The following is a 25,772-nucleotide window of genomic DNA, read 5'->3' as shown; positions in this document are numbered from 1 at the left end:
GTGCTGATTTAATGGTCCAATGTTCTGCCAGCAGAGAAAAAGTGCAGTCAGTGATCTAAAAGTCTGTCTGTCTCGGAGTGAGCTGGTGCTTCTCAAGTGGAGAAGCTAGCTGTGTACTTGAGTTTTAGTTTGATTCAATTGAGATCTGTTGCAGATTGAATTAAATCCACAGGTGTGCTATGAGTGCAGATACAACTCTAGTGTTATTTTATAGTTGGAGCTAGGCAGCTGCAAGCTGTGCCCCGTCACTGTAACAAAGACTCCTTTGTATTCTTAGTTCTCTGGTGATGTCAACCCCAAGCATGATAGTGGGATTTACCCTCCTCTCTGGGCAGACAGTCAGACCCCATCTGTTTTGGCAGAGGGTCTTCTTTAGCCCTCACACTATGGTTCCGCATTGTGTGGATAAAAATATATATGGACAGGAGCGCTGATATAGGATCAGTTTTACTTTTTTAGATCATACTGAATAAGATTACATGGACAGGGGGACTTGATCCTAGATCAGCACTCCTACTCTGAGACCCTTTTTGAATACAGGCCCTGGAGATAAAGTTATTTTGTTCAAATAGTGCTGGGAGACAGACTGTTCATTAAATCAATGGCTTAAGCCATTGCTCAATGACTCATAAAATAGTGTTGATGAAGACTGCACACTGCTTCCATTGGGTTCGACTGGTCAGTAAGTGTCGGCAATAGTGGAAATGTTCATTGAGGTTTTACTAGGGACAGTTTTGTTATAAAGTATAATTAGTGGGTCATCTTTTAGTGTTGAGGACAGGCACTCAATCAAGACCACGGGCTTATTTTAAGTGGAAAGAGGCATCTACTGTATCAACGTGTTAATAGTGATACTAGTGATATGATTAAATGTACAGTTCTTCACACCATGACGACTTAGCCCATTTTCTTTGCTCTATTTGTTTTGACCTATTCCACCTTGTGCCCTTCGGCACATCCTGGGCATGCTACCATTTGTTTTACAGGTGTATCATGTCTATGAAGTAGAGAGTGTACACGACACAAACTGAATTGTATCGAACGCTTTCTTTGTGGAATTTGTTCACAGACCTGTACCAGCATTGGCTAATTGGAATGTATTTGTACAGTATGTCACCGCACTGAATGTCAAAAGAAAGCATAATCTGTTGTACTGCCGCACTAATATGCAACAAGAGCGTTAACTTGCATAGCCTTGATCACAGCAACTGTAACGTAAACTTATACTCCCAACAACAGCCAACTACACAGCTATATCCAGAACCTGTGCTACTGTAAAACATGGACAGAGACTTCAGTGACGATAACCCCTTTAGTAACTTGATCGCATGAGCCCCTCGTTTCCAAGCCAGTGACATTATACAGTACTTCCATTGTAAACACAAAACCATTTGTTTGTTTTCTCTGATGCTTGTTGGATTGTATTTGTGATAGTGTTGCCAATGGAGAGTGATTCTCATGCCAATGTATCTCATTTTATCATAGAGTACTGTACAATGTATCTCATCATAGAGTACTGTACAATGCAGACAGTCTCTCTGCGCATCTCTAAAGACTGTTTATTCCAATTGGTATTAAAAGGCAATAGAACACCATGGACATCATAACTGAATTATTTAATAGAGTTACACATGATGAGAGTATACAGTAGTAAACTAGTCAGTTACACCAATACTCCTGCAGGGCAGGGCAGACTTATACAGGCTGAGTTCAGAAATAGCAACAAAATGTTTGGTCCTTGTTACTGCATCATAGTCATCGTCCATAATTATGACCATAACCATTCCAACTGAACATTTCAATTTCAGTAACAATGAAATCTCACTGTAGACGGTTCCACATTGGTCCGGCTCTGTTTTATTGCTGTTTAGTGACAGTAAGGAGGCAAGTAGAGCAGACATACTCCCAGGTTGAGGTAGAAGTACAATACAGGGTCGTATTAGGGCATACCGTAGCAAAACATTTTACAACGGAAAACAAGCATTTATTGGAAAAGTGAAGAAAGACCCTCCCCGTTTCAGTCCGTTTGGTGCCAACTGAATATGACCCAGGGGTGTATTCATTACATCGATTATGTTGCAAAACACGGTCTGTTGCAAAACCTTTTGCAACAGAAACCGTTTACTCCAAACTGAAAATATTTTGCAACGAAAACGAGTTTCTATTGGACAAATTCAGGTACATTCCACCACATTTCATTCTGTTTGCTTCCGTTTGGTTCTTAAACGGTTTCCGTTGCAAGACGTAATGAATACACCCCAGGTGCTGGCTCTTTGACCCTCCTCCCTATTCCTCTGTCTGCTGCATGTGTTGTCATCACAGTGCTTCCCTCACTGGACCTGTGTGAGGAGCTGCTCTCTGCGCTCTGCGCTGCAGAAGAAGTGCAGTTTCCGTGGCAACAGCGTCACTTCCACTGACATGGCCTCGTACTCCTCATTGTCAATGTTGTAGAAGCCAGCGCCTTCCTGTGGGAGGGGATACAACAGTAGGGAGAGGTCAGAGGTCATGGAGCAGAAGGACCGACCGTATGTATGTACGTACGTACGCACGCACACACACATAAACAAAAATACATTTGACAAGAATACACTTAATTTGTTTAAGGGTTATAATGATCTAAACTACAAGACTGTAATGCATCTTGTCTATGATGTTTATAGGACTAAGACAGCTGACCTCGGGCAGATTGAGTTGACATGCACTGGCCTCCAGTTTCAGTGATTTTCTTGTGAATGCAGTTGCATCCTCCATTTTTTTCTCTCTGCAATGCAGAAAATGCATCAGCCTTGACACACATGCTACATGAATAACAATTTCTTTATTTTAGTCGGGTATTACATTGATAATGTGACAAAGTGTTATCTCCACAACTGCTCACCCAACAGTGATGAACTCTCCCACACTGAAGGAGTCTGGCTCCACACACACCAGCAGGGAGTCGTCTGTACGCTGAGGGGCAAACAAGGGAACACAGTTTTAACACCCCAAGTCTGTTGTAGTAGCTGCTATAGTGTAGTTATTTTTATTTTTTTACTGACCGTCTGGACAGGGTTTTTGTTCTGGGTGTGGATCGACAGCTCTAAAGTAGACAACATCCTCTCATTCCATCTCTCTGGCTCCTCCGCTTTTGGAGGCTCTGCACAAACATTTTGTACTTTTTGTGTTGTATATCGTTTTTTTTTGTGGTGTTGTTTTCATTCCAACCACACCTGAACACTTTTTAAAAAAATTTTTATTATTTGTTTATATCTGTATTGTTGTCCATCACTTTTTTTTTTTTTGTGCAAATAAATAATTAATAAACACAAAACCAATGTCATTCATGCTTTGTGAAACAGAAGATGCACAAGGACATTTAAAATGACGAAGTGTAGTGTTATTTCCAGACTGACAAACACAGAATAACACATCAACACACAGACAATGTTACCTGGAATAGGTGGGTACCAGTAATTTTTCAGTCTGTGGGCGATTCGGTACATTAGGTGGGGGCGCTGGGGCTTCTGTTCAGGCAGGTCAGGGGGGCGAAGCGTGGGTGCCAGGTAGGACACAGAGGCCTCACGAACCTGGGGCCACTCCTGGGGAGGGATGGGATAAGACAGCATGACACAAATGCATGGAGGAACAATTGAGGTCCATGGACACGGAATGAAAACAGTCCTGCTCTCACCCGTAATGTACTAAACCAATGAGCTGCTTTTGTCTTCAAGGGGCCAAGGTACCAATATCTAAGAACGAAAACAACAGTATAAGATATTTATTTTTAAAAGGAGAAACAACTTTTCTATTACTATAATGTTTTGCACGTAAATGTTTCCATGACTTTACATGGGACTTGGGGATAATAAGAATATGGAAACATAAGCTATGAAGGGATCTTACTTTTTAATGGTGGCAGCCACATCTCTGAAGGCCCCCCACCGTAGACCAATTAGGGCAAACACTGGCTGGTCTTTCTCTCCCTTGATACATAAACCCAGAAACCCAACATAATGTTCTTCTCTTCCTCTCCATGCAGTTGGCGATTAAATGTAATAAAGATCTTTAAAACACCAGACCCTCCCGATCTCACCTTGATCTGCAGCACATCCAGGGGTACCGTTTCTCCTTGCAAGATGGACAGTGTCGCCGATGTGATGTGTCTGAAAACAAGAGGGGATATGAATGACAAAATGATTGGAGGATATTTTAGATAAATCAAGGAGGAGATTATGCACAGTATACATTCTCAGTGAGAGATAGCATGTGTTTTGTTTGCACCTGAATGAGAGTGTGACATGTTTCAGTGGGATACTTACTTCACCTGATTGTCACTGAGGATGTGCAGACTCTCACTCAGGGAATTGTGGGAACCCAGAGGGATGAATCCTATGGGAGTTTTACTGAATGACTCCTATATTAGAGAGAAAAAACAGCACAGTAAGAGACACCTAAGCTGAGATGGTATTGCACAACATAAAGGAGCTTGTTACAGGTTAATAAAATGATAATACATAACTTACTTGATCAGCCCTCCGCAGCAGACCAGTGATAACCTCTTGTAGAGTGCCATCCCCTCCAGCCACAATCAGCATGTCTGTTTGCTCCATCAGCTCCATCAATTTCTTCGCCTGGCCCTCATAGTCTGTCTGCAAGAGAGAAGACACATGGTATTACACTATGTATAACTGTAGACTATAAAGGCTAAGAAATGTATGGAAACAACAATTGCACAGGGAAAGAAAATGATACCTTTACTAGTGTCACCTCCACACCAGCCAGGTGTAATATAGGGGCAGCATTCTTCTCAAATAAAGTATTGGCTTTCCTATAACCAGAGGGAAGAGCAAGAGAACAGCAAGACATATTAGTCAAACACAAATTACAGTAGAAATGGAAAATGGCTGTGGTGCAATAAGCTGGACCTCTTGCTTATTCTCTTTGTTTGACTTTAGGGAACGTGACTGTTATGTCTTACTTACCCACTACAAGCTGCTGGGTTTAGGATGACAGTGGCTTTCCTCAGCTGCTCCTGTGGTGAAATCTGCTGACGTCCATATTCCTGCATTTGAGAATGGATTTTGGGGCATTCGAGTTGAATACAGTAAATGCAGGTGCATAATCCGTGAAAGCAGAAAAATGTAGCGACAGAATAATCAATGTCTCACCCTGGCCACCAGACAAGCTTCTTTTCGCAGCAGATTATCACTGTAAATAAATCAATAACAAATTATTGACGAAGAAAACAACTGATTTCAATCATACTGATTTCAATCATAGGAACCTCATTCAATCATAAGACCTTGATGGCTGATGATTTCTCAATAGCTACCAATTCGTGTTGCATGTGCTCAATGATATTCATGATGATCTGTACTTGATCTAACAACCATACCATTCAATCTGAAAGAAAACGCTACACACCAGTGTTTACCATACAACCAGTGTCCACCGTATGACAGGGCACACGCAGCGACTGTGGACTTCTTCCAATGATTCCGCAGAGTCCCAAACACCTTCACAACCCGAGCCATTATCTTATCGTCACTATCAAATTGTCATTTTTAAAACGCTTTTTGTCATCTGTGTAAGCATCACGAACACTGTCCTAAAATACATCCTACCACAGCGGTCATTTCTCCATCGCTGTCAAAACCATTTCGTATGTTACACATGGGTGCAGCTGTCTTAATAGTCGTATGAAACAAAAACTCTTAGTATAAGAAGTTCCTCTTCATTTTGAGTTTCATTTTATGATTATTTTTTCTTCTCCCGTCACATACCAGCATAAACATAAATGAGGAACTGTAGAAATTTTAATTGAGCATGGAACACAATTTATTAACTTCGGTGCTTAGTTTATTGAAGAAAAACTAAATTTCCCATACACCGCTGAGGTCTAAAGCAAAAATAAGACATCGCCTGAAAAGAAAAAATATATATATATATATAAATGTAATGTAAAAATATATGTATTTTGTGACTTTCCCCTTGCATTATTCAAATGTAAATAATCACATTATACACCGCATTGTATTTTTTACTCTGGCACTAAAGCCAAGGAGCGTCAGAGCCAAATCTCCAGAATTCTAGTTTAACCAGAGATATTTCCGAGGAGATGGAAAACTACAAATTTAATGTATTCCGCCCAATATGTACGTTGGCCATTTTGTCATCAGAGTGCCGCGCGGTAGTGCTCATTCCTTCAAAGAGTGAATGGGGGTCATTTGGGCACTGGCTGAAAAAAACACCATTAGCATAAATTTCGTGAACAAGAAGTACAATATAACAAATATTTTCCAAGATGTGAGATAATTAACCTGTTCTCTGTAATATCGTACAGTTTGGAATCGTGACATTACGTACTTTCGAGGAAAATAGGAAGGTTTTTCGACTCATTCCCTGACTTCGAGAAGGGATTGCGTGACGATTAGCTTAGCACCTTTGTGACGCAGCATGACAACGTGAACGCGATTTGTCAACAGTCTGCTGGGTGGGGCGTTATATGTTCCCTCATTCCTTTCGCAATTTGATTCCTATCTCCACCTTTCTCTAATATCTTTGTTTTAACATGGCGGCGCAGATGGCGGTAAATTCAGGTATGGGCTTTAGTTTTTCTATTATTTCAAATAATAGATGAGTGAGAGGTTGCTTATGGTTATTTACCAACTAATCACAATACACGTTTGTTGACGAGGTATTTTAATTGTATAAAATACAGTCTGATTACATAACGGGGAATCTGTGTCAAGTTCAGGCAGTCAGGACAGGAGCGCTAGTAGTTAGCTGACTGCTATGCCATGGTCACTGTAACGTTAATAACATGCGTGGGTATGTTTAATTTAAAATTCGATGAAACAACCAAATGCATTGACATGAAGCAAACGTCCTACCAGTTCAATACAGAGCTGATTAGCTAGTTGCCTATTGCTAGCTTCAAGAGGTCGCTCACCAGGAAACGAATGTAAAGGTATCACGTGCCAACGTATCACGTTAGTTAGTTAACGTTAGTTAGCTACTGTAGTTAACTACGTAAATAAAATGTAAAATGCCCACACACCGGTTAACTAGCTAACTTGCTCATAGTCTCAACAATGTGCGACTAAACTCTTGTTCACACTGCAGGCCCTAATGCTCACATCTGTTTTGGAATACTGTCTGTCCAAACAGCAAAGTTGCAAGTGACTAAATCAGATGTGTGTGTTCAGACAGCAGTCATTTGCTGAGATGGCTACTCTAGTTGGCATAGGAACGACGGGTGTGCGCATTGGTGTAGACTGATTGGTGGTGCACGTGTTTTCTATCACTCAGAAGTTAAGGTGACAACAATGCCTGCCATGGCCATTTCCCAGTGGTTTGGAATGTTAAAAATCATAATGTAAGAAACATTTTTTAAAGCCTCAAGGATAAGATCATACAACTTTCAAAACGAGGCCCTTTTGGCTAGCCGCATATGTCAACTAGATAACTGCAACGATGAACTAACTTGTTAGCTACTGTAACGAGGGACGGTCTAAAATTATACTGTTACACTACCACAATGTCTTGTCACACTGTCGACAGAGTAGCTAGCAAGCAACATCAACAAGATATGCCCCAATAAGTTTAATGGCCATTAATCAGATTTTGTATTTGACTTCAAACCACCTACTTCCATGTTCTTTTCGGTTGTTCAGACTGCAGGATAAAAAGCAAATTGATTTGAGTCTCTTCAAACTGCCAATGTGAACAAGGCTTATGAAATGCTCTGAACACATTGTATAGGCTAGACACAAGACACTGACTGATTTGACTTTACTTGTGTCCCCCTATCAGGAGCCAGTCTGTGGGGGCCGCTGAAGGAGCTATGGGACACAGTGGAGGGTGCAGTGTGGAGGAGGCAACCAGAGAGCGTCCACCTCCTAGACCTTCAACTCAAGAAACACAAGCCCAATTTCCTCTCACTCTACAAGAACCCGGTGAGATGCTGTCAGAAGCTAGGTTTCCAACCAATTGGCAAGATTTTTATGCAAATATTCAAAAATCTGCATAAAAAGAGTATGCACATTTCCTCAACAAAGATCTGTTTCCATCAAATCCCTCTCTGCGGGGTCGGAAGAAAGAGGATGTTTTCAGGGATACAGTATTTTCAACTTAGCTTTCGTTTCCCCTGAACCGGATGTGGGGATTCCGCTCGAACCTCTTTTTATGCTTTTTACATTACATTACCATCAAGTTGACATGTGGATAAAAGGCTGTGTGTAATGATGTAGTGCACATAAAAATAACTTTGTGGTTAAATTCCCATGTACCCAATAACAAAAACAACAAAAGTTTAATTGGTTTCCATCGCATTTTCAACTCTACTGATGGTTTTGATACAACGTATTTAGCATTATATAGAGAATTTGCCCACTCTGGTCTTGGCACATGCTCTCTAGCCAACAGCTTGCAAATACCGTGCGGGTATAGCCTACATGATGAGATTATTATGGACAAGAGAGCAAGATGATTTTTATTTGTCAAAAGGCAGCCAAGCGTCATTGATCATGTCACCAGAATAAGACCCTGGATATTTATTGGAAAGGAGCGTAAAGCGTATCACAGTGCACTTTCACCACCCTGTGATGCTCATCATAACTTATTTCATCTGTAGCCTAATAAACTGCATGCTTTCCCGAGTCGTAGTAGGAGGACCACAACATATCATCGCGTGACTCCAAATGTACTTCTCGCGTGATGGTTATTTATATCAATATTTTCTCATAATTGTTTCCACCGCCATTTTTCGCATAGTTAATTTTACTGACACCAAGATCCCACCTTGACTAGCGTATTTTTTTTTTTCGACATTTGGAAAGTTTACCAACACATTTTCTGTTTCCATCAGGCCTGTTGTGACATTTACTCGCATAAAAGGTTGGATGGAAACGTGGTTACAGAGACGCCAATAAGTTTTACTCATCTGCAAGCCAAGCGGGGGTTGCTAAAGTTGATTTGCTTGATGTTTTCTCTTTTTGTGTTCTTTAGCCAAAGAGTGCAGAGCAGAGGGAGAAGGTGCGGAAAGCCAGCACAGAGGGCATTGCCATCCAGGGCCAGCAGGGGTCACGTCTCCTCCCCGAGCAGCTGCTTACAGAGGCCTTCATCTTGAGTGACCTCTTTGACATTGGAGAGCTGGCAGCCCTGGAGCTGCTGTTGGCAGGTAATATATACAGTGATGAGCACCTTACCAATGGAGATAAACACTGGCATGATGTTTGTTTCTAAATATGACTTATTTTTTTCAGGTGAGAACCAGCAGCCCCACTTTCCAGGTCTGAGTCGGGGGCTGGTTGCAGTGCTGCTGTACTGGGATGGAAAGCTCTGCGTGGCCAACTCCTTGCGCTCGCTCATCCAGTCCCGCCATGGCAAGACCTTCACCTTGGAATTAAGGTGCGATCTATTTCCCTGTCTACTTCCTACTTTAATATTGTTCAGACCAGTATTTTTTTGGTCTGTGCCTTGATGATTGAACAACAGATGACTATTTTCCTCTGCTCTCTGTTGACTTGGTCGTTTGTGTTCTGCCCCAGTGGGGAGCTGGTGGCCCTCACCACACGCTTTACTGATGAGCTGATGAGCCAGGGCCTGACGAGACGCCTACTGACGCTGGTGTCAGAGATCAATGTAACGCGGGAGTTTGAGCGCCTGCAGAAAGAGCGAGGCCTGGGCAACGAAAAACACAGGAAAGAGGTGAGGAAGCCCTTCTCAAAGGAATTGTATCATGTACAGAAGAGGTTTGTCTTTCTTCCCTCACATGTTCACACATTGTCTTTCTCTGCCAGGTATCGGACCTCATCAAAGAGTGCCGACAGGCACTGGCAGATTGCCTGTTTGCATGGACCTGCCAATCACCTCTGGGTAAGGATGACACCCTGGCTCTTGTCGCCCACCTTGAGACGGTGACAGTGGAAGCTGATGGCTCATTGGACAGTGTGAATCTGGCTCTCGTCATGGCACTGCTGTACTGTCTGGATGTCAGCTTCCTGGAGCAAGGAACAGAAGATCGAGAAGGTTAGAATTGCCATGTATTCTGTTGCCGTGTTACCTGAACATGCTGCAACACAGAAATGTCAACCCTGAAATTGTGTAGACTACTTCTATGTAAATACTACACCAAAATGGTTTGTGTGTGTGTGTGTAAACCAGACCTCCTCCAGGCCCTGCCCCTGCTGACAGAGAAGCAGTACGTGTCTGCAGTACACAGTCGTCTGGCGGATGGGAGGCCCTGGAAGCTGCCTGGGCTGCAGGCTGTGTGTCGGCTGGCCTGGGCCCTGGCCCTGCATGCCCTCTCCCAGCTGCCCCAGGGCTCAGCCCTGGCAGAGTTTACAGAGGCAGATGAGGCACTGGCCGACCAGGCCCTGCTAGGAGGTGTCTTCCTCTTCATGACAGAGGGCATGCTGGGATGTGAGGGCTTCACTCATGATGAATTCTACACCCGCCGCCTCCATTCCCTCATCACTGACTTCCTGGCACTCATGCCCATGAAGGTTAGCAATGCCACCAGTTTTGCTTTGTGGCTGTGCATTGGTGTGTTTGAGTATGATAGGAATTTGAATATCGTGTAGTCCTCCATTTTTCAGGGTGAAGATATGTATTTCCTTTACGCAGAAGTGTGTATGTACAAGTTTCAAGGTGTGTGACGTCTTGCAGGTGAAGCAGCTGCGTAACCGTGCTGACGAGGACGCCAGACTGGTCCACATGTCTCTGCAGATGGGCAGTGAGCCTCCGTCCTCCCTGAGGAAAGATCTGGACCACCTCATGATCCTGGTCAGCCTTCATTACCCCACCCTAAACACTCACTGTCACTAGTGGTTACATGGGGCTTTCTTATTGCTATATGCTGTGAAAGTGACTAGTCGTTTGCTAGCAATTTACATTGCAACATGACGCACTGGAGAGAAGGAGGGGGGGGGGGGGGGTAAAGAACAGCAAACATGACCGTTGCTTTCACAGAGTAGCATTGGCTAAGCATATTTGTCTGACTTCTTTCTGTGTGTTTGTAGATCGGAGAGTTCTATAGCAAGGACCCGTTTGGGCTGGAGCTGGCTCTGGAGTTCTGGTGCCACACTGAGTCCCTCCAGCACACCTCCCTCCAGGGCTCCTACCTGGGCATGGCCATGCAGAGGCCCCCACACAAACAGGTATGATCACCTTCCACATCCCCCTTCCTCCCTAGATTAAAAAGTAAGATAATTTATTCTCCAATGGGACCTTTTATAACAGCTTGTGTGCTGTGCCACAGGTGGTGCTGTCTAAATTTGTGCGTCAGATGGGGGACCTGCTGCCCCCCACCCTGTACATCCCTTACCTGCGCATGCTGAAGGGCCTGGCCAACGGCCCCCAGTGTGCCCACTACTGCTTCAGCCTGCTAAAGACCAACGGGGCCCCACACGGTAACTAAACACTCTCGCCTTCAAGGCCCTGTAGGAATCTGTAAAGATGCAAAGCAATTGTCTAATGTTCTCACTAATGGAGTTCCGCAGGGCTTGGTACTAGGTCCTTTCTTGTTCACTAGATAAAGATAAATGCAGCCTTCATTCACTGATTTTTTTTTTAAGGACACCACCAGATAATACATTGGGCTCTTGTTTGTTTAGGGGATAACATGCAGGTGACCGGCAGCCCTGTGTCCTGGGAGCACTTCTTCCACTCCCTCATGCTGTACCACGAGAACCTGCGCAGAGACCTGCCTAACGCTGATGCCACACACTATCGCCTCCCGCCAATAAGGGGCATCACACAGAGGGAGCTGGACGGCCTGACCTCTTTCCTGCAGCTGCTCTGCACCATCATTACCTGGGTATGAAGTGGTTTTCTGAAAACTGATCTGAACAGACAATGAACACATAAAGAATGTTAAAACAAACATGGGGGTCACACAGTCACAAGCAGGGATTGAAATGAATTGAAAAGTCTTTCATTTGCCACGGTGATATCTCATTTGACACTGTGTTTTTCAGAGTGAGAATGCCCGCCTGGCCTTGTGTGAGCACCCCCAGTGGACCCCGGCTGTGGTGATGCTGGGGCTGCTGCAGTGCAGTGTGCAGCCGGTCCTCAAGGGGGAGCTCCTGCTCTGCCTGGCTGCCTTTGGCAAGTCTCCGGAGATAGCTGCCTCCCTCTGGCAGTCACTGGAATACACTCAGGTAAGTCCGGTGTATAGTGAGGAGGAATGAAAATCTGTAAAAACACATGTCTCGTGCAAGTATTGATAGTGCATCTGAGGTGTTGGTATTGTCTGACCTGCCAGGATCGCTTACAAAGTGCCAAACGCTCATGTTCTGGTCATTTCTATCCAGATTCTTCAGACAGTGCGGGCCCCTGGACAGAAACAAGCTGCTGGGATTGAGGTGAGATTTTGCCTGCGTACATTGTTTGTGTGTGGCACTGCGTACGTTGCTTGCTTGTACACATGTATCTGTTTGTAACCTTTCTCCTTGTCCCTCTCAGGTGGAGCTGAATGAGATTGAGTCGAGCTGTGAGGAGTATCCTCTGACCAGAGCCTTCTGTCAGCTCATCAGCACATTGGTCGAGAGCGCCCTGCCCGTCAACCTGGGGGCGGGGCTCCGTGCGCCAGGATTCCAGCCCTACCTGACCTTCCTGCGTGACGCCGTTTTCCTTCCCTTTCCCACCAGAGCCTATCGCCGTGCTGCTGAGAAGGTACGGGAATCTCTCTACAGTTGAGGTCCCTTGTTGGTGACATTAGATGGGAACTGCGTAAGACCGGTTTCTGTGGTTGAGGATCACATTTAGCTAGTAAAATTCATTACAACCCATGTCAGCACTTGCTGACATGGCATAGAAGTGTGTTTTGCTACTAATACTTACTTCAGGTTTGTCTCACTCTCCACCCCCTCTCTCCCACCACATATGCCCTCTATCAGTGGGAGGTAGCGGATGCTGTTCTGGAGGTGTTCCACAAGCTGCTGAGGGACTACGAGCCCCAGCCCTCAGACTTTGTCCAGGAAACAGTGGAGCTCCAGGGGGAGCAGGTGCTGGCCCACAAGCCCCCCGGCCACAGCCTCATGTTCCACCTGCTCAACGACTCGCCCACCCTCACCCTCTGCCTCAGCCTGCTGGAGGAGGGCGTGCGTCAGCTAGACACCTACTCCCTCTTCCCTGGTCAGTACACACACCTGTTAGAACTGTTTTTCTTTTGTTTTTACACTGTTGACTTTCCTGTTAGCATTGTACAAGGAGGGGGACATTTGGGTTTGAGTTGAGAACTGATCATATTTCCAGTATTTTCTCAGGTCACATTGTTGGGTGGCTCACATTTCCGGTATCTCGAGATTACATTTCTTTACATCCACTCATCACAATTGGTTCTGTGACTGTCTGACTTGCAGGTAAAAAGCAGCTGGAGTCTGCGGTGTTGCACTGCCTGTGTCTTCTGGACCTGGCCCTGCAGAAAGAGGTGGTGTTCATGGACCTGCTGAGGGAGAGCCAGGCCTCCCTCATCGTCTCTCCCCTGGAGCAGCTCCTGCAGGGCGTCAGCGCCCAGAGCCGCCGGGCTGACCACATCGTCAACATCGCCAGGTACTGGAACACTTATCTCACCAGGGACTACACACGAGGAGACTTTGTGCTAAATCTGGGACATATGCAGAAATGTTGACTTTGAAGTTGAAGTACATTGTCCCTGTCAAATGAAAACAATTGTCGAATTCCCTCTCTCTCTCTCTTGTCCCTGGCAGGTACCTGTACCACAGCAGTTCCAACCCGGAGGCGGCCTTCCAGAGTGCTAAGATCCTGCAGAGGATCGCCCGCTACCCCAACATCCAGAACAGACTGGTGGGAGACTTCACACACGACCAGACTGTGAGTGACAAGCTGATGGCTGGCTTCGTGGAGTGTCTGGACAACGAGGGGGCTGAGGAGGGACTAGAGAAAGGAGACGGTGAGTCACACTCTCCTTCTATCAACAATGTTTATCTCTGAGTGTGAAAGATGTCCAACCTGCCTGTCAAAGACCGACTGCCCCTGAAAAGCACCTTCTCGTTTTAAAAACAGCCTTTGTTGCATCGATACGAGTCCGAAACTTTCATTCTAATGTCAATTGACTACAATGTGTAAGTAGGATAATTTTGGTCATAAAGTCAGTCTGGTCCAAAACTTAGATTTGTGAGATGATTATAGGAACAAATTGTATATCACGCAACGAAGGGTGCCATAACAGTTTTCCTTGGGTTTATTTCCACCCTGCCCACAACTGGCAGCACCCAAGTAATCAGCAATTTGGAGCCCAGCTGCACATGACTCAATCGTAATGCCTATTGGCTACTTGGTTTGACATTCGACATCCCTATGGGGATAGTTAGGGACCATCAGTAAATTACACCATTTACATGGGACAATATTTTTAGCTCCAAATTTCAATGACTTAACCTCAAACTATAGAAATGATAGAAATTAATATACAAATATTGAAAGCATTATGTGACAACCGAAAGATGCAGCATGAAAATATTGTTCCATTTACATTGTGTAATTTATTGCCTGGCCCCAGTGATAGGCTATCCAATGCCAATTTTGCCACGGTTGCACAATAGCTAATTGGTGAAAGAAGTTGGCTAGCCTAGATGACTTCAAGACACGACTTAGTCTAACCAGGTCACCTAGAAGGGTGAGTGACTAAAGGCGTCCCCATCCGAAACAGTATTGAACAGTGTGTCTTATGACATTTTGGTCTTCGGTAAGGGTTTTTTCGGCTGTTCGTGCACAATTTTTTTTCTTTTTTTTCTTGAGGCAAGCTGAAGTTTGGTAGCCGAAGTCTGCGCCCCTTTGTCGGTGATTGGTCAACCGTAGGGATTCTTCAATGAAGCGCTTGTTGTCATTCAACAAGCAATTAATGGTCTTCATGCGCAATTTTACATCTAAGTGAAAAAATTAACGACTAACGTCACCTCGGCAAAATTATATTTATTGAGTTAGATTAATTCGGACTTTGAGGAAGTGTATACTGGCTACGGCGTTTCTAGATGGACAAACCATACTATTGCCGAAAGTCTTTTGAGGGAGTATGTGCGCACACTCGTTCGGTTTAGCTGGGCGCCAGCCAAACCGAAGAACGTGGAAGACTTAACTGTGTACTGTTTTGGCAGAGGGAATTTACAAACGCTTGTCATGTGCGAACATGACAACATTTGGCTTCAGTCATGGCCGCTGCATTTCTTAACGACCAAGCCCATTCAGTAACTTTGCTCAGAACATCCGTTCAGTCACTCCAATTCACCACCTCTCCTCTCTCTCTGCCCCCCAGACTCTGAGCCAGCGAAGAAGGAAGCGAGGATCCGCCACGAGACCCAGATCCACATCCTGAACCTGCTGATCACCTCCCTGGAACTGAAGACCCCCAACCTGGCTCTCTACCTGCTGGGCTACGAGGTCAAGAAGCCCATCAACTCCACCAACCTGCAGGACGCAGGTCGGTAGAAAAAAAGTTTTTGCAACGAAAAAAAGAGAAATTGAAACTAGAGTTTGTTCAGGTAGTCCCTCATCGTTTCAGTTTATTTTCTTCTGTTTGGTACGACCCCCGGCTTTCATGACTCCACCAGCTTACCGTTGTGAAATCTTCTCTGTGTATCAGGTGTGCTGGGGTGCCCACGGAGCTGCCTGCATGCCATCCTGAGTCTGCTGCAGAGAGGCAGTGAGAGACGCTCGGGACCCGTGCTCACCAGCCAGGCCCCACACCTGGCTGAGCTCTGTTACCAGGTGATCTACCAGCTGTGTGTGTGCTCAGACACGTCAGGACCCACCATGCGCTACCTGAGGACCAGCCAGGACTTCCTGTTCACCCACCTGCAGCACCTGCCCTTCATCCTGCCAGGTGAGCTCCTCACTGGCATCTCAATACACTTCCTATCCTGGTCTCCTCTCCTTCATCTGCACTGAATCTGAAAAACAGGATAGGTGGAAGTATTACGCAGATGCCAACCAGGGCATTTGTACACCTACAAAGACTCAGTCATCCTTCTTAACTGAGCCGACAGAGAGGAAGGCGACTACTCGGGGTGTCACACTCTTCTCTCTAACCTGTGTCCCTTTCTCTACCCTCCCAGGTGATGAGATCTCCGCCCTGTCCCAGATGTCCTGGCTCATGAAGACAGCGGCCATCGAACTCCGAGTAACATCACTCAACCGCCAGCGCTCACACACCCAGCGCCTCCTCAACCTGCTGCTGGATGACCAGCCTCGCACTCAGCACGCAGGTAACCACTACAACACACACACACACACACTGTAGAACTTGCATTCTTTGGGATGAGTTGTTGTTCATTGATGTAAATGGGATATGAGTGGAAAAGCAGAAGGCATGGCAGTTGATCTGTTTCTTTAATCAGCGGATGGGGAGACCGGCATGGAGGAGAGCAGATCTGTCAGTGGATTCCTGCACTTTGACACCGTCTCCAAAGGTTAGTTCTAGTTCTTCACACCAACGTATCTAACTGTGAACCATATACAATCTGTCACTATAGGCCCTTTTGTATTGTGTTGTAAGTTGCGGAAGTCAAGAGCTGGTCTTGTTTAGCTGGTTGTACCGTATAATTTTATGACGTACTCATCCGCTGTCCATGTGTGACGACATCATCAGTGCGTAGGAAGCTCCTCAGCGTGCTGGATGCCATTAACTTCAGCCAGGATGTGCCAGAGCTGCTGCAGCTGGACTTTTTTGAGCGCACTCAGATCGAGCAGGTCATCGCCAACTGCGAGCACGTCAACGAGCACGGACACACCGTCTGCAACGTCAAGGTGGGCCTGGCTTTCAGTTTGCGTATGTAAACACAACCTTGTTTTCAATGCATTTTTGTTACTATGTCATTTTTCTAATGATGTCGTCATCTCCACAGTTACTCCATCGAGTCCTGGTAGCGGAGGTCAACGCCCTTCAGGGGATGGCAGCCATTGGACAGAGGCCACTGTTGATGGAGGTGAGTGCTGGCAGTATGATTTAGAGCATGGAATTTTGAACTGGGGTCCGCGGTACTGCAGTGGGTCTGTTCTTTAGTTATTTAAAAAAAAATATTTTTGATTTTTTTTCTGAAAATTAATAATTTGATGAATATCACAAGCTGCAGCAGAATATTATCGTGGATACTATTTTTGTCGCTGTGTCTAGTATGAAGGAAGTCTGAGGTAGTTTCACGAGCCAATGCTAACTATCGTTAGCACAATCAATCAAATTGATTTATAAAGCCCTTTTCTCACCAACAGAAACCTAGCCTAAAACACCAAAGAGCAAGCAATGCAGATGTAGAAGCACAGTGGCTGGGGAGGTGGGAAGGACAATAAAGAGAACTAAAAAATAAAATTAAAAAAACGAGCATGTTTGAGCAGAGGAACACAGGATTAGCCATGGCAAAATGCATAGGCTTTCAGGAAATTAGCTTTAGAAATGCTACATTTTCTCTCGGTTCAATGGAAAAATGTATAACATTGCAGAAAATTGGTTTAACAACGGCAACATTTTCTCGATTCCGCCAAGATACCTTCCTAGCTAATATACTATGTTAATTTACACTTCCAATAATTGGTGGGGTGGTCAAAATAATGAAACAAATCTATTAATTTGAAAAATTTGACTACTTCTATTTGCTATTATTCACAATGATAAAACGTGATATTACATTTTTGCTAACATGGTGGGTCACTGGACAAGAAAAAGTTTAAAACCCCTTATTCAGAGTATAGTAGTATGGTCTTTTCCTTGCAAAATGATGCTCAGGATACTGTTCAGGAGCGTGAAGCGTTACAGAACATTAAAGAAACGTTCTGACTGTTTCACCTAACTGAACAAACCCTTGATTTGTGCGCGCACTCCCCAGGAGGTGAACTCCATCCTGCAGCAGGTGGTGGAGAGGAATCGTGTGCGTCGGAGCCTGAGTGCCAAGCGCCATGCGCTGCAGTCGTGGAGAGGTCTGGTGGAGACCCTGCTCACCGCCTGCCCTGCAGACCTCATCCCTGCAGACGACAGACAGATCATAATCAGGGACCTGCTGCTGGACCTGCACGACAAGGTGTGTGTTTGTGGACGTGTTTAACTATACTTGTGGGGACCAGAAGAATAGTGAACGTACAAAATTTGACCAACTGGGGACATAGAGGGTTTAGGGTTAGAATTAGGTTTATGGTTAGGAGCTAGTGTTAAGGTTAGGTCTTTGGGTTAGGTTTATGGTTAGTGAAGATAAGATTTTGAATGGGACTGAATTGTGTCCCCACAAGGTTAGTTATACAAGATTGTGTATGTGTTTGAGTGTGTGTATGACAACTCTGTGAAATGGTCTAAGTTCTCCTGTCTCTACCAGGTGTTGTCAGAAGACTCCGCAGGAGAGCTGATGCCCATAGTAGCCGGGGCTGTGTTCACCCTCACCGCCCACCTCAGCCAATCGGTGCTGTCGGAGCAGCAGCAGGGGGCGGGGCTGGAGGGAGGCTCATCGTCGGGCTTCGCCTCCATCGCTAACTCTGCTCTGCACCTCATCCTGAGGAAGCTGCTTGACTTCATCCTCTGTACAGGTGGTGGATTCCAGCGTCTGCGTGCACACCTGTACGGCGCTCTGCTCTACTATCTGCAGATCGCCCAGAAACCTGAGGAGCCAGATACATTGCAGCAAGGTATTGTTGAGCTACAGTATTGCTGGGAAGACGCAAAAAAACTTGGGAGAATTATGGACGCAACTTTAGGACGCTATGTAGTAGTGTGTATTTTCTCTGGTCATTGTTTGCAAACCTTAGTTTATTAATTTGACCATTTTAAAAACAAGCACACAACTGTAAAAAGACTTGCATGTAGATTAGTAGAATCATTGACGATTAAACACAGTAAAGTCTAGGAATTTACATTGTGGTTGTCTTGTGGCAGGTAGCCTAGTGGTTAGAGCATTGGGCCAGTTACCGAAAGGTGGCTGGTTCAAATTCCTGACCCAACAAGGTGAAAAATCTGTCTGCCCTTAAGCAAGGAACTTAACTTAGCTCCTGTAAGTCTCTCTTGATAAGAGCGTCTGCTAAATGGCTAAAATGTCAATGTAAAATGTGACAAGATGGCTCAGCAACACAGTTGTACACCGTATGGCATCGAAGGGAGATATAGATAGATATCTCAATCAAATAAATACCTCACATTTTTATTATTGAGGTTATATCGAAGGGGACATGATAATATGATCATACAGTTTCATACAGTTTCTAAAGTAGCAATCTGTTTCATGTTATTTATCACCGGATTTACTTAACAAAAGGCACATCTCAGTAGGTGGTTCAGGTAAATCATGACATGGCACAAGTGGGCCTTCCCTCTTTTGTTTTCTATTGCTCCTCTATTGTTCCTCAAGCAACGGGGGAGGCCAATGACATCACGACTTCCTTCTTTTTAAAGCTGCCTAGAGAGGCTATTGTTTTTATTGGCAGAGGCAGCTCATTCCATTCAGAGGCTCCAGTATACAAGAATGTACCTTTCCCAGCATTACTCCTGACCCTGTATAAGCAGACATTAGCAACACCTGATCTGGAGTTGTGGTTGTGTGCATCTCTAACATGGGGAAAGTAATCAGTCAGATATCTGGGCGCAGAATCATAAATAATCCTGGACACCCTAGCCTCAACAGGCAGCCTGTTGAGTTCCTGAAAGCAGCACCTGCCTATGTGAGTACGTGGACTCGCCTTCAATACTACCCTGATCAGCTTATTCTGGGCTATCTGGAGCTCCCCCTTCAGAAGCTTAGATAAGCCCCCAACACATACAACTACTAGCGTAGTCAAAATGACATTGAATGAGGGCAGTGGCTAGCATTCTCATGGACACAGTGAACCATTTACCTCACACTTATAAAAGCAAGAAGATTGACCTGTGTGGTTAATGCGGGAAGAGATTTCAGACCCCAAACAAACTAAAGATGCATATCTTTGTCATCTTTCCCTCCCTCTCTCCAGCGGGGAAGTCTATGTGGGAGCGTCTGACTGCTCCTGAGGATGGTTTCTCCAAGCTGCAGAGGGAGAACCTGGCCATCATCGAGAGCTACGGCACAGCCCTCATGGAGGTGGTGTGCAGGGACGCTTGCGACGGCCATGAGATCGGCAGGGTATGAAATCCGACACACACACACACACACACACACTCATTAACAATCAATCCGATATGCAATACTGTATCTTGAACTCCAGCCTGCCTGTCTGACTTCTTCTCCCTCTGCTTCTCTCTTTGTCAGATGCTTGCCCTGGCCGTGCTGGACCGGATCCTGTCCATAGACCGTCAGAGCCAGTGGCTGCTGTACGTGTGTAACAGTGGTTACCTGCGTGTGTTGGTAGAGAGCCTGAGGCAAGACGATACAGCCCTGCAGACCCTGCTCAGCCCCCAGCCCCCGCTGCTCAAACCTCTCTACATCTACGAGAGCAAGATGGTGAGAAAGGGAAGGGAGCGCACAAACACTAACCTTAAAGGTTACAGCACTCACTGCTCCAAAACTTTTTCATCTACGTGTGAGATAGAAAGGGTTTATATTCATACACTCCCCCACCCTCAAAAGGGAGTGTGTACACACACACACACACACACACACACACACACACACACACTAAATTACCCACTGTTCTTTGTTTGTCTGTTAGGCCCTGTTGACGCGAGTGGCTAAGACAGGCCAGGGGGCCGTGGAGCTGCTGCGCTGTGGTCTGGTGTCTCAGCTGGTGGAGTGTCAGGTGTTTGACATGGTGCCTGACAGTGACTCACACAGGTAAGGAGGGGATGAAGAAGTAGAGAGTGAGACTGCTGGAAAGAGGGATAGAGAGAGTGAGGTTGTTCTTTGTGGTCACTCCCAAAGTAATTTTTTCCTTAGCCATCACATACATTGCATTCTGAAAGTATTCAGACCCCTTTACTTTTTCCAGGTTTTGTTACATTACAGCCTTATTCTAAAATGTATTTAAAAAAAATTCTCAATCTACACACAATACCCCATAATGACAAAGCAAAAACTGGATTTTAGAAATGTTTGCAAATGTATAAGAAACTTATATCACATTTACATAAGACGCTACAAGCTTGGCACACCTGTAATTTCTCCCATTCTTCACTGTAGATCCTCTCAAGCTCTGTTCAGTTGGATGAGGAGCGTCACTTCACAGCTATTTTCAGGCCTCTCCAGAGCTCTTCGACCGGGTTTAAGTCCGGGCTCTGGCTGGGCCACTCAAGGACATCCAGAGACTTGTCCCGAAACCACTCCTGCGTTGTCTTGGATGTGTGCTTAGGGTCGTTGTCCTGTTGGAAGGTGAACCTTCAACCCAGTCTGGGGTTCTGAGCTCTCTGGAGCGGGTTTTTTATCACAGATCTCTCTGTACTTTGCTCCCGTTCATCTTTGTCTCGATCCTGACTAGTCTCCCAGTCTCTGCTGCTGAAAAACACCCCAACAGCATGATGCTGCCACCACCATGCTTCTTCGTATGGATGGTGCCAGGTTTCCTCCAGACGTGACGCTTGGCATTCAGGCCAAAGAGTTCAATCTTGGTTTCATCAGACCAGAGAATCTTGTTTCTCATAGTCTGAGAGTCCTTCTTTAGGTGCCTGTCATGCCGTCTGGCCACTCCACCATAAAGGCCTGATTGGTGGAGTGCTGCAGAGATGTTTGTCTTTCTGGAAGGTTCTCCCATCTCCACAGAGGAGCTCTGTCAGTGACCATCGGGTTCTTGGTCACCTCCCTGACCAAGGCCCTTCTCCCCCGATTGCTCAGTTTGGCCGGGCGGCCAGCTCTAGGAAACGTCTTAAGAAGAACTGTGTTCTTGGGGACCTTCAATGCTGCAGACATTTTTTGCTGCCCTTCCCCAGATCTGTGCCCCGACACAATCCTGTCTCAGAGCTCTACGGACAATTCCTTCAACCTCATGGCTTGGTTTTTGCTCTGACACGCACTGTCAATTATGGGACCTTTTATATAGGCAGTTGTGTGCCTTTCCAAATTATGTCCAATCAATTGAATTGACCACAGGTGGACTCCATTCAAGTTGTAGAAACATCTCAAAGATGATCAATGGAAACAGGATGCACCTGAGCTCAATTTTGAATCTCATAGCAAAGGGTCTGAATACTTATGTTAAATAAGATATTTCAGTTTTTTTTAAATATAAATTTGCAAACGTGTCTAAACAGTTTTTGCTTTGTTATTATTGGGTATTAGATTGATTTAAAAATGTATAAGTCTAATGTAACAAAGTAAAAAAAAAGGGAAGAGGTCTGAATACATTCCGAATGCTCTGTGTGTATCCTTATTGATTTAACTGAATCGTGGTATAAATCTGAGTTGTCATATTTTACCCGTTCCCTGTGTGTCTCTAGGGTGTTTGGTCAGAGGGACCCTTCAGGGTTCATCCCCAGCCCTCTGGACCGCTACAGACAGATCCTACTGCCTGCTCTCAGGTTGTTCCAGGTCATCCTCACGTCCACCACCACACACCACCAGCAGGGGGCAACACAGGTCCTCCAGTGGCTGATCGTCCATGCCGACACCATCCAGGGGCTGCTGCGCTGTCAGGAGCTCAGTATGGGAGCGCTGCAGGAACTCTCCCTGCTCACAGGCATCATCAGCAAGACTGCCCTGCCAGGTACATATACAGCCACACCAGGGACAGTCACACCACTAGCTGGGGCACACCCGGGTTCGGGACTAATGTGATATTATGGTGCCGGTTTTGTGATTGTGTTTGTGTAGGAGCTCTTGAGGGACAGGACGTGAACAGTGCAGCTCTGCCGGAGTTCCAGGGTCACATCAGCAGATTTCAGGTAGATACTGGCATGATACGAACACCCTGCCTCACGCTCCTGTGTCTCTTTTCAGGAGCTTCAGTCACAGCGTCAGTAGCTGGACATTTAGTCCTGATAGGTTACTCAATCCAATCAGGTATTCTGTGATGTGTAACAACATGCCTCTCCCCTAGCGTCAGTGTCTGTCTCTGCTGGGCCGTCTGGCGGGGAGCGAGAGGGAGCGACTCCTGAAGCAGGCAGAGATTGCAGCCCCGGGGGACCCTGCCGAGCGACGGGAGGAGATGGAGGTGGCCATGCAACAGGTACGATAGAGGAATGGTAAAAAGAAAATCAATGTAGCCCGTTTCCGGATCTGTTTGTTTCGTCTTTCCAACTCCTATTGTAACAATGACAGTGTTTTTATTGTTGTTGTCCCCAGGTGTGTGCTAACATCATGGAGTACTGCCAGACCCTGCTACTGCAGAGCTCAGCCCAGGCCCAGTTCAGCATCTGTCTCTTCAGCCCCTCGGTCAACGAACCAGCCAGCCGAGACGGCCACACAGGTTAGACTCTCTTCCGCTACGCTGCGTGTCCTAATAATTTGGTGGCTGGTTATATTTGTCCTATTTCATTGGAATTGTGTTTTTTTTTGCTTATCCCAACCTTCCCTCTTGAGACACCTACAGCCAGAGTATGTGTGTGGGATAGAAATCCTAACCTGCTTCACACCTATCTGTTCCTGGAGAGCTACCCTCCTGTAGGTTTTTGTTCCAACCCCAGTTGTAACTAACCTGATGCCGTTTTATAAACCAGCCAAAGATACAAATCAGGCGCACTAGATGATGGTTGGAGTGACAACCTACAGGATGGTAGTGCTCCAGGAACAGGGTTGGAGAGCCTTGACTTACACATTGCGCGCGCACACACACACCCACCCACATGTTCCTCTCAATCTCCCCGTCTGTGAATGACTAAAATCATCTCCTGCCCTGCCTCAGACCTGGCCCTGCCATCAGCCCTGTACTCTCGTGTGCCCAGCCTGGGTCTGGTTCTCTTCCTGCTGAAGAACAGCGCTGCGGACTTCTTCCGCTTCCACCAGAGCCATAGACAAGCCCTGGGCAAGCTGCAGAGCCTGGAGCAGCTGCCCCCAGAAGAGCTCAAGGAGGTAACACACACACTCGACCTCTTGACAAGGTGATGTATAAAGTGCCTCAGCCCTAACCCATCTCTCTGTCCTGTGTGTAGCTGTGTGCGGCCCTGGTGTCTGGTACTGGTGGAGTAGAGAAGATCTCCTCTGTTCAGCGGAGCCTCTTGGCCAAGAGACGCCTGGTCCAGCTCATCAACAACAGAGCAAAGCTGCTGGCCCTCTGCTCCTGTATCCTACTATATTAAATTGAACCAGACCAGATTAAACCAGATTTTAGCCAGATTAAATTACACTTAGCTACCCCCAGACCAGACTGCTGTGCAGGAGTTAGGTAAAGGGACTGAGCTAATGGTTTATGGTTAATCTCAGGGTGGTTTTGATTTAGAGACAGGGGTGTCGAACAAGCCCATTCAATCTGGCCCGCGGGTGGTTTGAGTTAAACAAAAAAAGATATGAATTAATTTATATATTTTTGTGGGAAAATGATCTAAATTGTAATGCCTAAAACCAAATGGAAACTGTAGAAGTGCTAATGGACCTAGATTTTTAGTCTTTTCACAAGCTAGATAGTCAGAAAGCATCACATTCCAAAAGTGAGGGATAGACCATTTTTAAATTTTTTTTTAAGTGTGGCCCTCCCGACCTCTGTGAAAACCGGATGTGACCCGTGGTAGAAAAATGTTTGATGCAATTCCCTGAGCTGTAGCTGCATTCATGTAAATGGAACATTTCTTTGAAAATGCCATCATAAGTGGTGAGCATGAGAAATGCCTTGACCTAACCACACCTCAGATGTGATTGAGACCTGCCTGTTTGTGATGTGGCGCCACCTGGAGTACTACCTGTTGTACTGCACCCCCACTGACCCCAAAGACTCCCTAATGCCTGGCGCCAGCGCCTACAGATCACGCTTGACTGACGGTGAAGCTCTAAACTGGCTCAATTAACCCTCTGAGGTGGATTGAGATTGGTCCCCTAGGGATAGCAGACATGTTTGGATTATTTTGGGGGGGGATTATTTTCTTTTTTTTTACCTCCCAAAATCTGAACCTTCTTTCATCTATATCGTGACAAATGATGGGTAGCCTTTTTCCTGGTTGTGTTGATCACATCCCTTCTTACGGGTGTTGCTTCTCCTGTGTTCCCCAGACTCGTTTGGACGTGCCCTGGGCCTGTCCCGAGTCAGCCAGCAAGACCTGGAACAGGTGAGTTACTTTATCTGGACTATGCTAACAGTGGGGGAGAAACATGTTTGTAAATAATCTGTACGTATGCCCCTTGAAACGTTGCGGTCCTCCAACTGTGCCATAAAGGGCGGAGCGTGACAGGGCCTATGTCTACACCGAGTACCTAGAACAATGGGTGATTGAGAGCACCGATTTTAGGAAAAATATGTACAGGTGACGATGCATGTATAGGAATTAGTGAGTGTGTTTTCAGCTTGAGTGGCAGACACTTTTGCAAGTCTCTCGTGAGTTAGTTCCCAGTAAGACTGACTCCTCTCCTCTGTCGTCATCTCCAGCTGCAGAGTGACATGGGGGCAGGCTTCGGAGAGGCTCTACAGAGGAAGTTGCTGGAGGTGGAGGGGCTATACAGCCAGGTCCGCTCCCGATACACCTTCATCCAGGCCCTGGTACGCAGGATCCGAGGCCTGCTCCGCCAGCCCAAGAGCTGAGACACTCAACGGCCCATACATACAACAGACCTTTACAAAAACACACATGAAATGTTAAATGAAAGATTTTTTTGGCTTGATGATATGGATTTTTTTTTTTCTATTGTGAAATTAAAATACTTTTCTAAAATGTAATGATTTACCAACTAATTATTGGTTTGTTTCCTCTTTTGTAATGGGACTCATGATCAGAGAAAGAAGGAAAGAGAACCAAAACTGTCATAGTGAAA

General features: G+C 45.7%; 2 protein-coding genes across 2 annotated transcripts; one reads left to right on the top strand and one right to left on the bottom strand.

Moving 5' to 3' along the window:
* Positions 1–1,597: 1,597 nt before the first annotated feature.
* Positions 1,598–5,672, bottom strand: LOC139407326 (acylglycerol kinase, mitochondrial-like). The gene is made up of 14 exons (XM_071151026.1): positions 5,404–5,672; positions 5,148–5,187; positions 4,962–5,041; positions 4,732–4,807; positions 4,503–4,628; positions 4,299–4,393; positions 4,073–4,142; positions 3,883–3,962; positions 3,671–3,728; positions 3,431–3,578; positions 3,039–3,136; positions 2,879–2,949; positions 2,677–2,761; positions 1,598–2,465 (listed from the first exon to the last, which is right to left on the bottom strand). The coding sequence occupies exons 1-14, from the start codon at positions 5,511–5,513 to the stop codon at positions 2,331–2,333; spliced, it is 1,272 nt and encodes a 423-aa protein (XP_071007127.1). The 5' UTR covers positions 5,514–5,672; the 3' UTR covers positions 1,598–2,330.
* An 870-nt stretch (positions 5,673–6,542) lies between these two features.
* Positions 6,543–25,677, top strand: LOC139407323 (nucleoporin 205). The gene is made up of 37 exons (XM_071151012.1): positions 6,543–6,578; positions 7,795–7,937; positions 8,989–9,160; positions 9,246–9,390; positions 9,531–9,690; positions 9,783–10,011; positions 10,147–10,487; positions 10,651–10,767; positions 11,004–11,141; positions 11,243–11,393; positions 11,598–11,800; positions 11,961–12,143; positions 12,297–12,347; positions 12,448–12,657; positions 12,882–13,119; positions 13,347–13,536; positions 13,695–13,897; positions 15,260–15,424; positions 15,587–15,826; positions 16,059–16,208; positions 16,341–16,412; positions 16,592–16,749; positions 16,848–16,928; positions 17,823–18,014; positions 18,303–18,609; positions 19,924–20,072; positions 20,199–20,390; positions 20,599–20,720; positions 22,316–22,581; positions 22,689–22,759; positions 22,915–23,043; positions 23,160–23,283; positions 23,719–23,885; positions 23,966–24,095; positions 24,660–24,788; positions 25,017–25,072; positions 25,390–25,677. The coding sequence occupies exons 1-37, from the start codon at positions 6,551–6,553 to the stop codon at positions 25,540–25,542; spliced, it is 5,955 nt and encodes a 1,984-aa protein (XP_071007113.1). The 5' UTR covers positions 6,543–6,550; the 3' UTR covers positions 25,543–25,677.
* The last annotated feature ends 95 nt before the right edge of the window (positions 25,678–25,772 follow it).

Source organism: Oncorhynchus clarkii, chromosome 1 (assembly GCF_045791955.1).
Source record: "Oncorhynchus clarkii lewisi isolate Uvic-CL-2024 chromosome 1, UVic_Ocla_1.0, whole genome shotgun sequence".
Lineage (NCBI taxonomy): Eukaryota > Metazoa > Chordata > Actinopteri > Salmoniformes > Salmonidae > Oncorhynchus > Oncorhynchus clarkii.
This window is presented reverse-complemented; position numbering and strand designations above follow the sequence as displayed.

Coding starts and splice junctions, on each gene's coding strand:
- LOC139407323 (XM_071151012.1), top strand. CDS start 6,551: ATGGCGGCGCAGATGGCGGTAAATTCAG. Junction 18,610..19,923: donor GCCAGATACATTGCAGCAAG/GTATTGTTGAGC, acceptor CCCTCTCTCCAG/CGGGGAAGTCTATGTGGGAG. Junction 20,391..20,598: donor ACATCTACGAGAGCAAGATG/GTGAGAAAGGGA, acceptor TTTGTCTGTTAG/GCCCTGTTGACGCGAGTGGC.
- LOC139407326 (XM_071151026.1), bottom strand. CDS start 5,513: ATGGCTCGGGTTGTGAAGGTGTTTGGGACTCTGCGGAATCATTGGAAG. Junction 4,808..4,961: donor AACCCAGCAGCTTGTAGTGG/GTAAGTAAGACA, acceptor CTCTGGTTATAG/GAAAGCCAATACTTTATTTG. Junction 3,729..3,882: donor GTGGCTGCCACCATTAAAAA/GTAAGATCCCTT, acceptor TTTCGTTCTTAG/ATATTGGTACCTTGGCCCCT.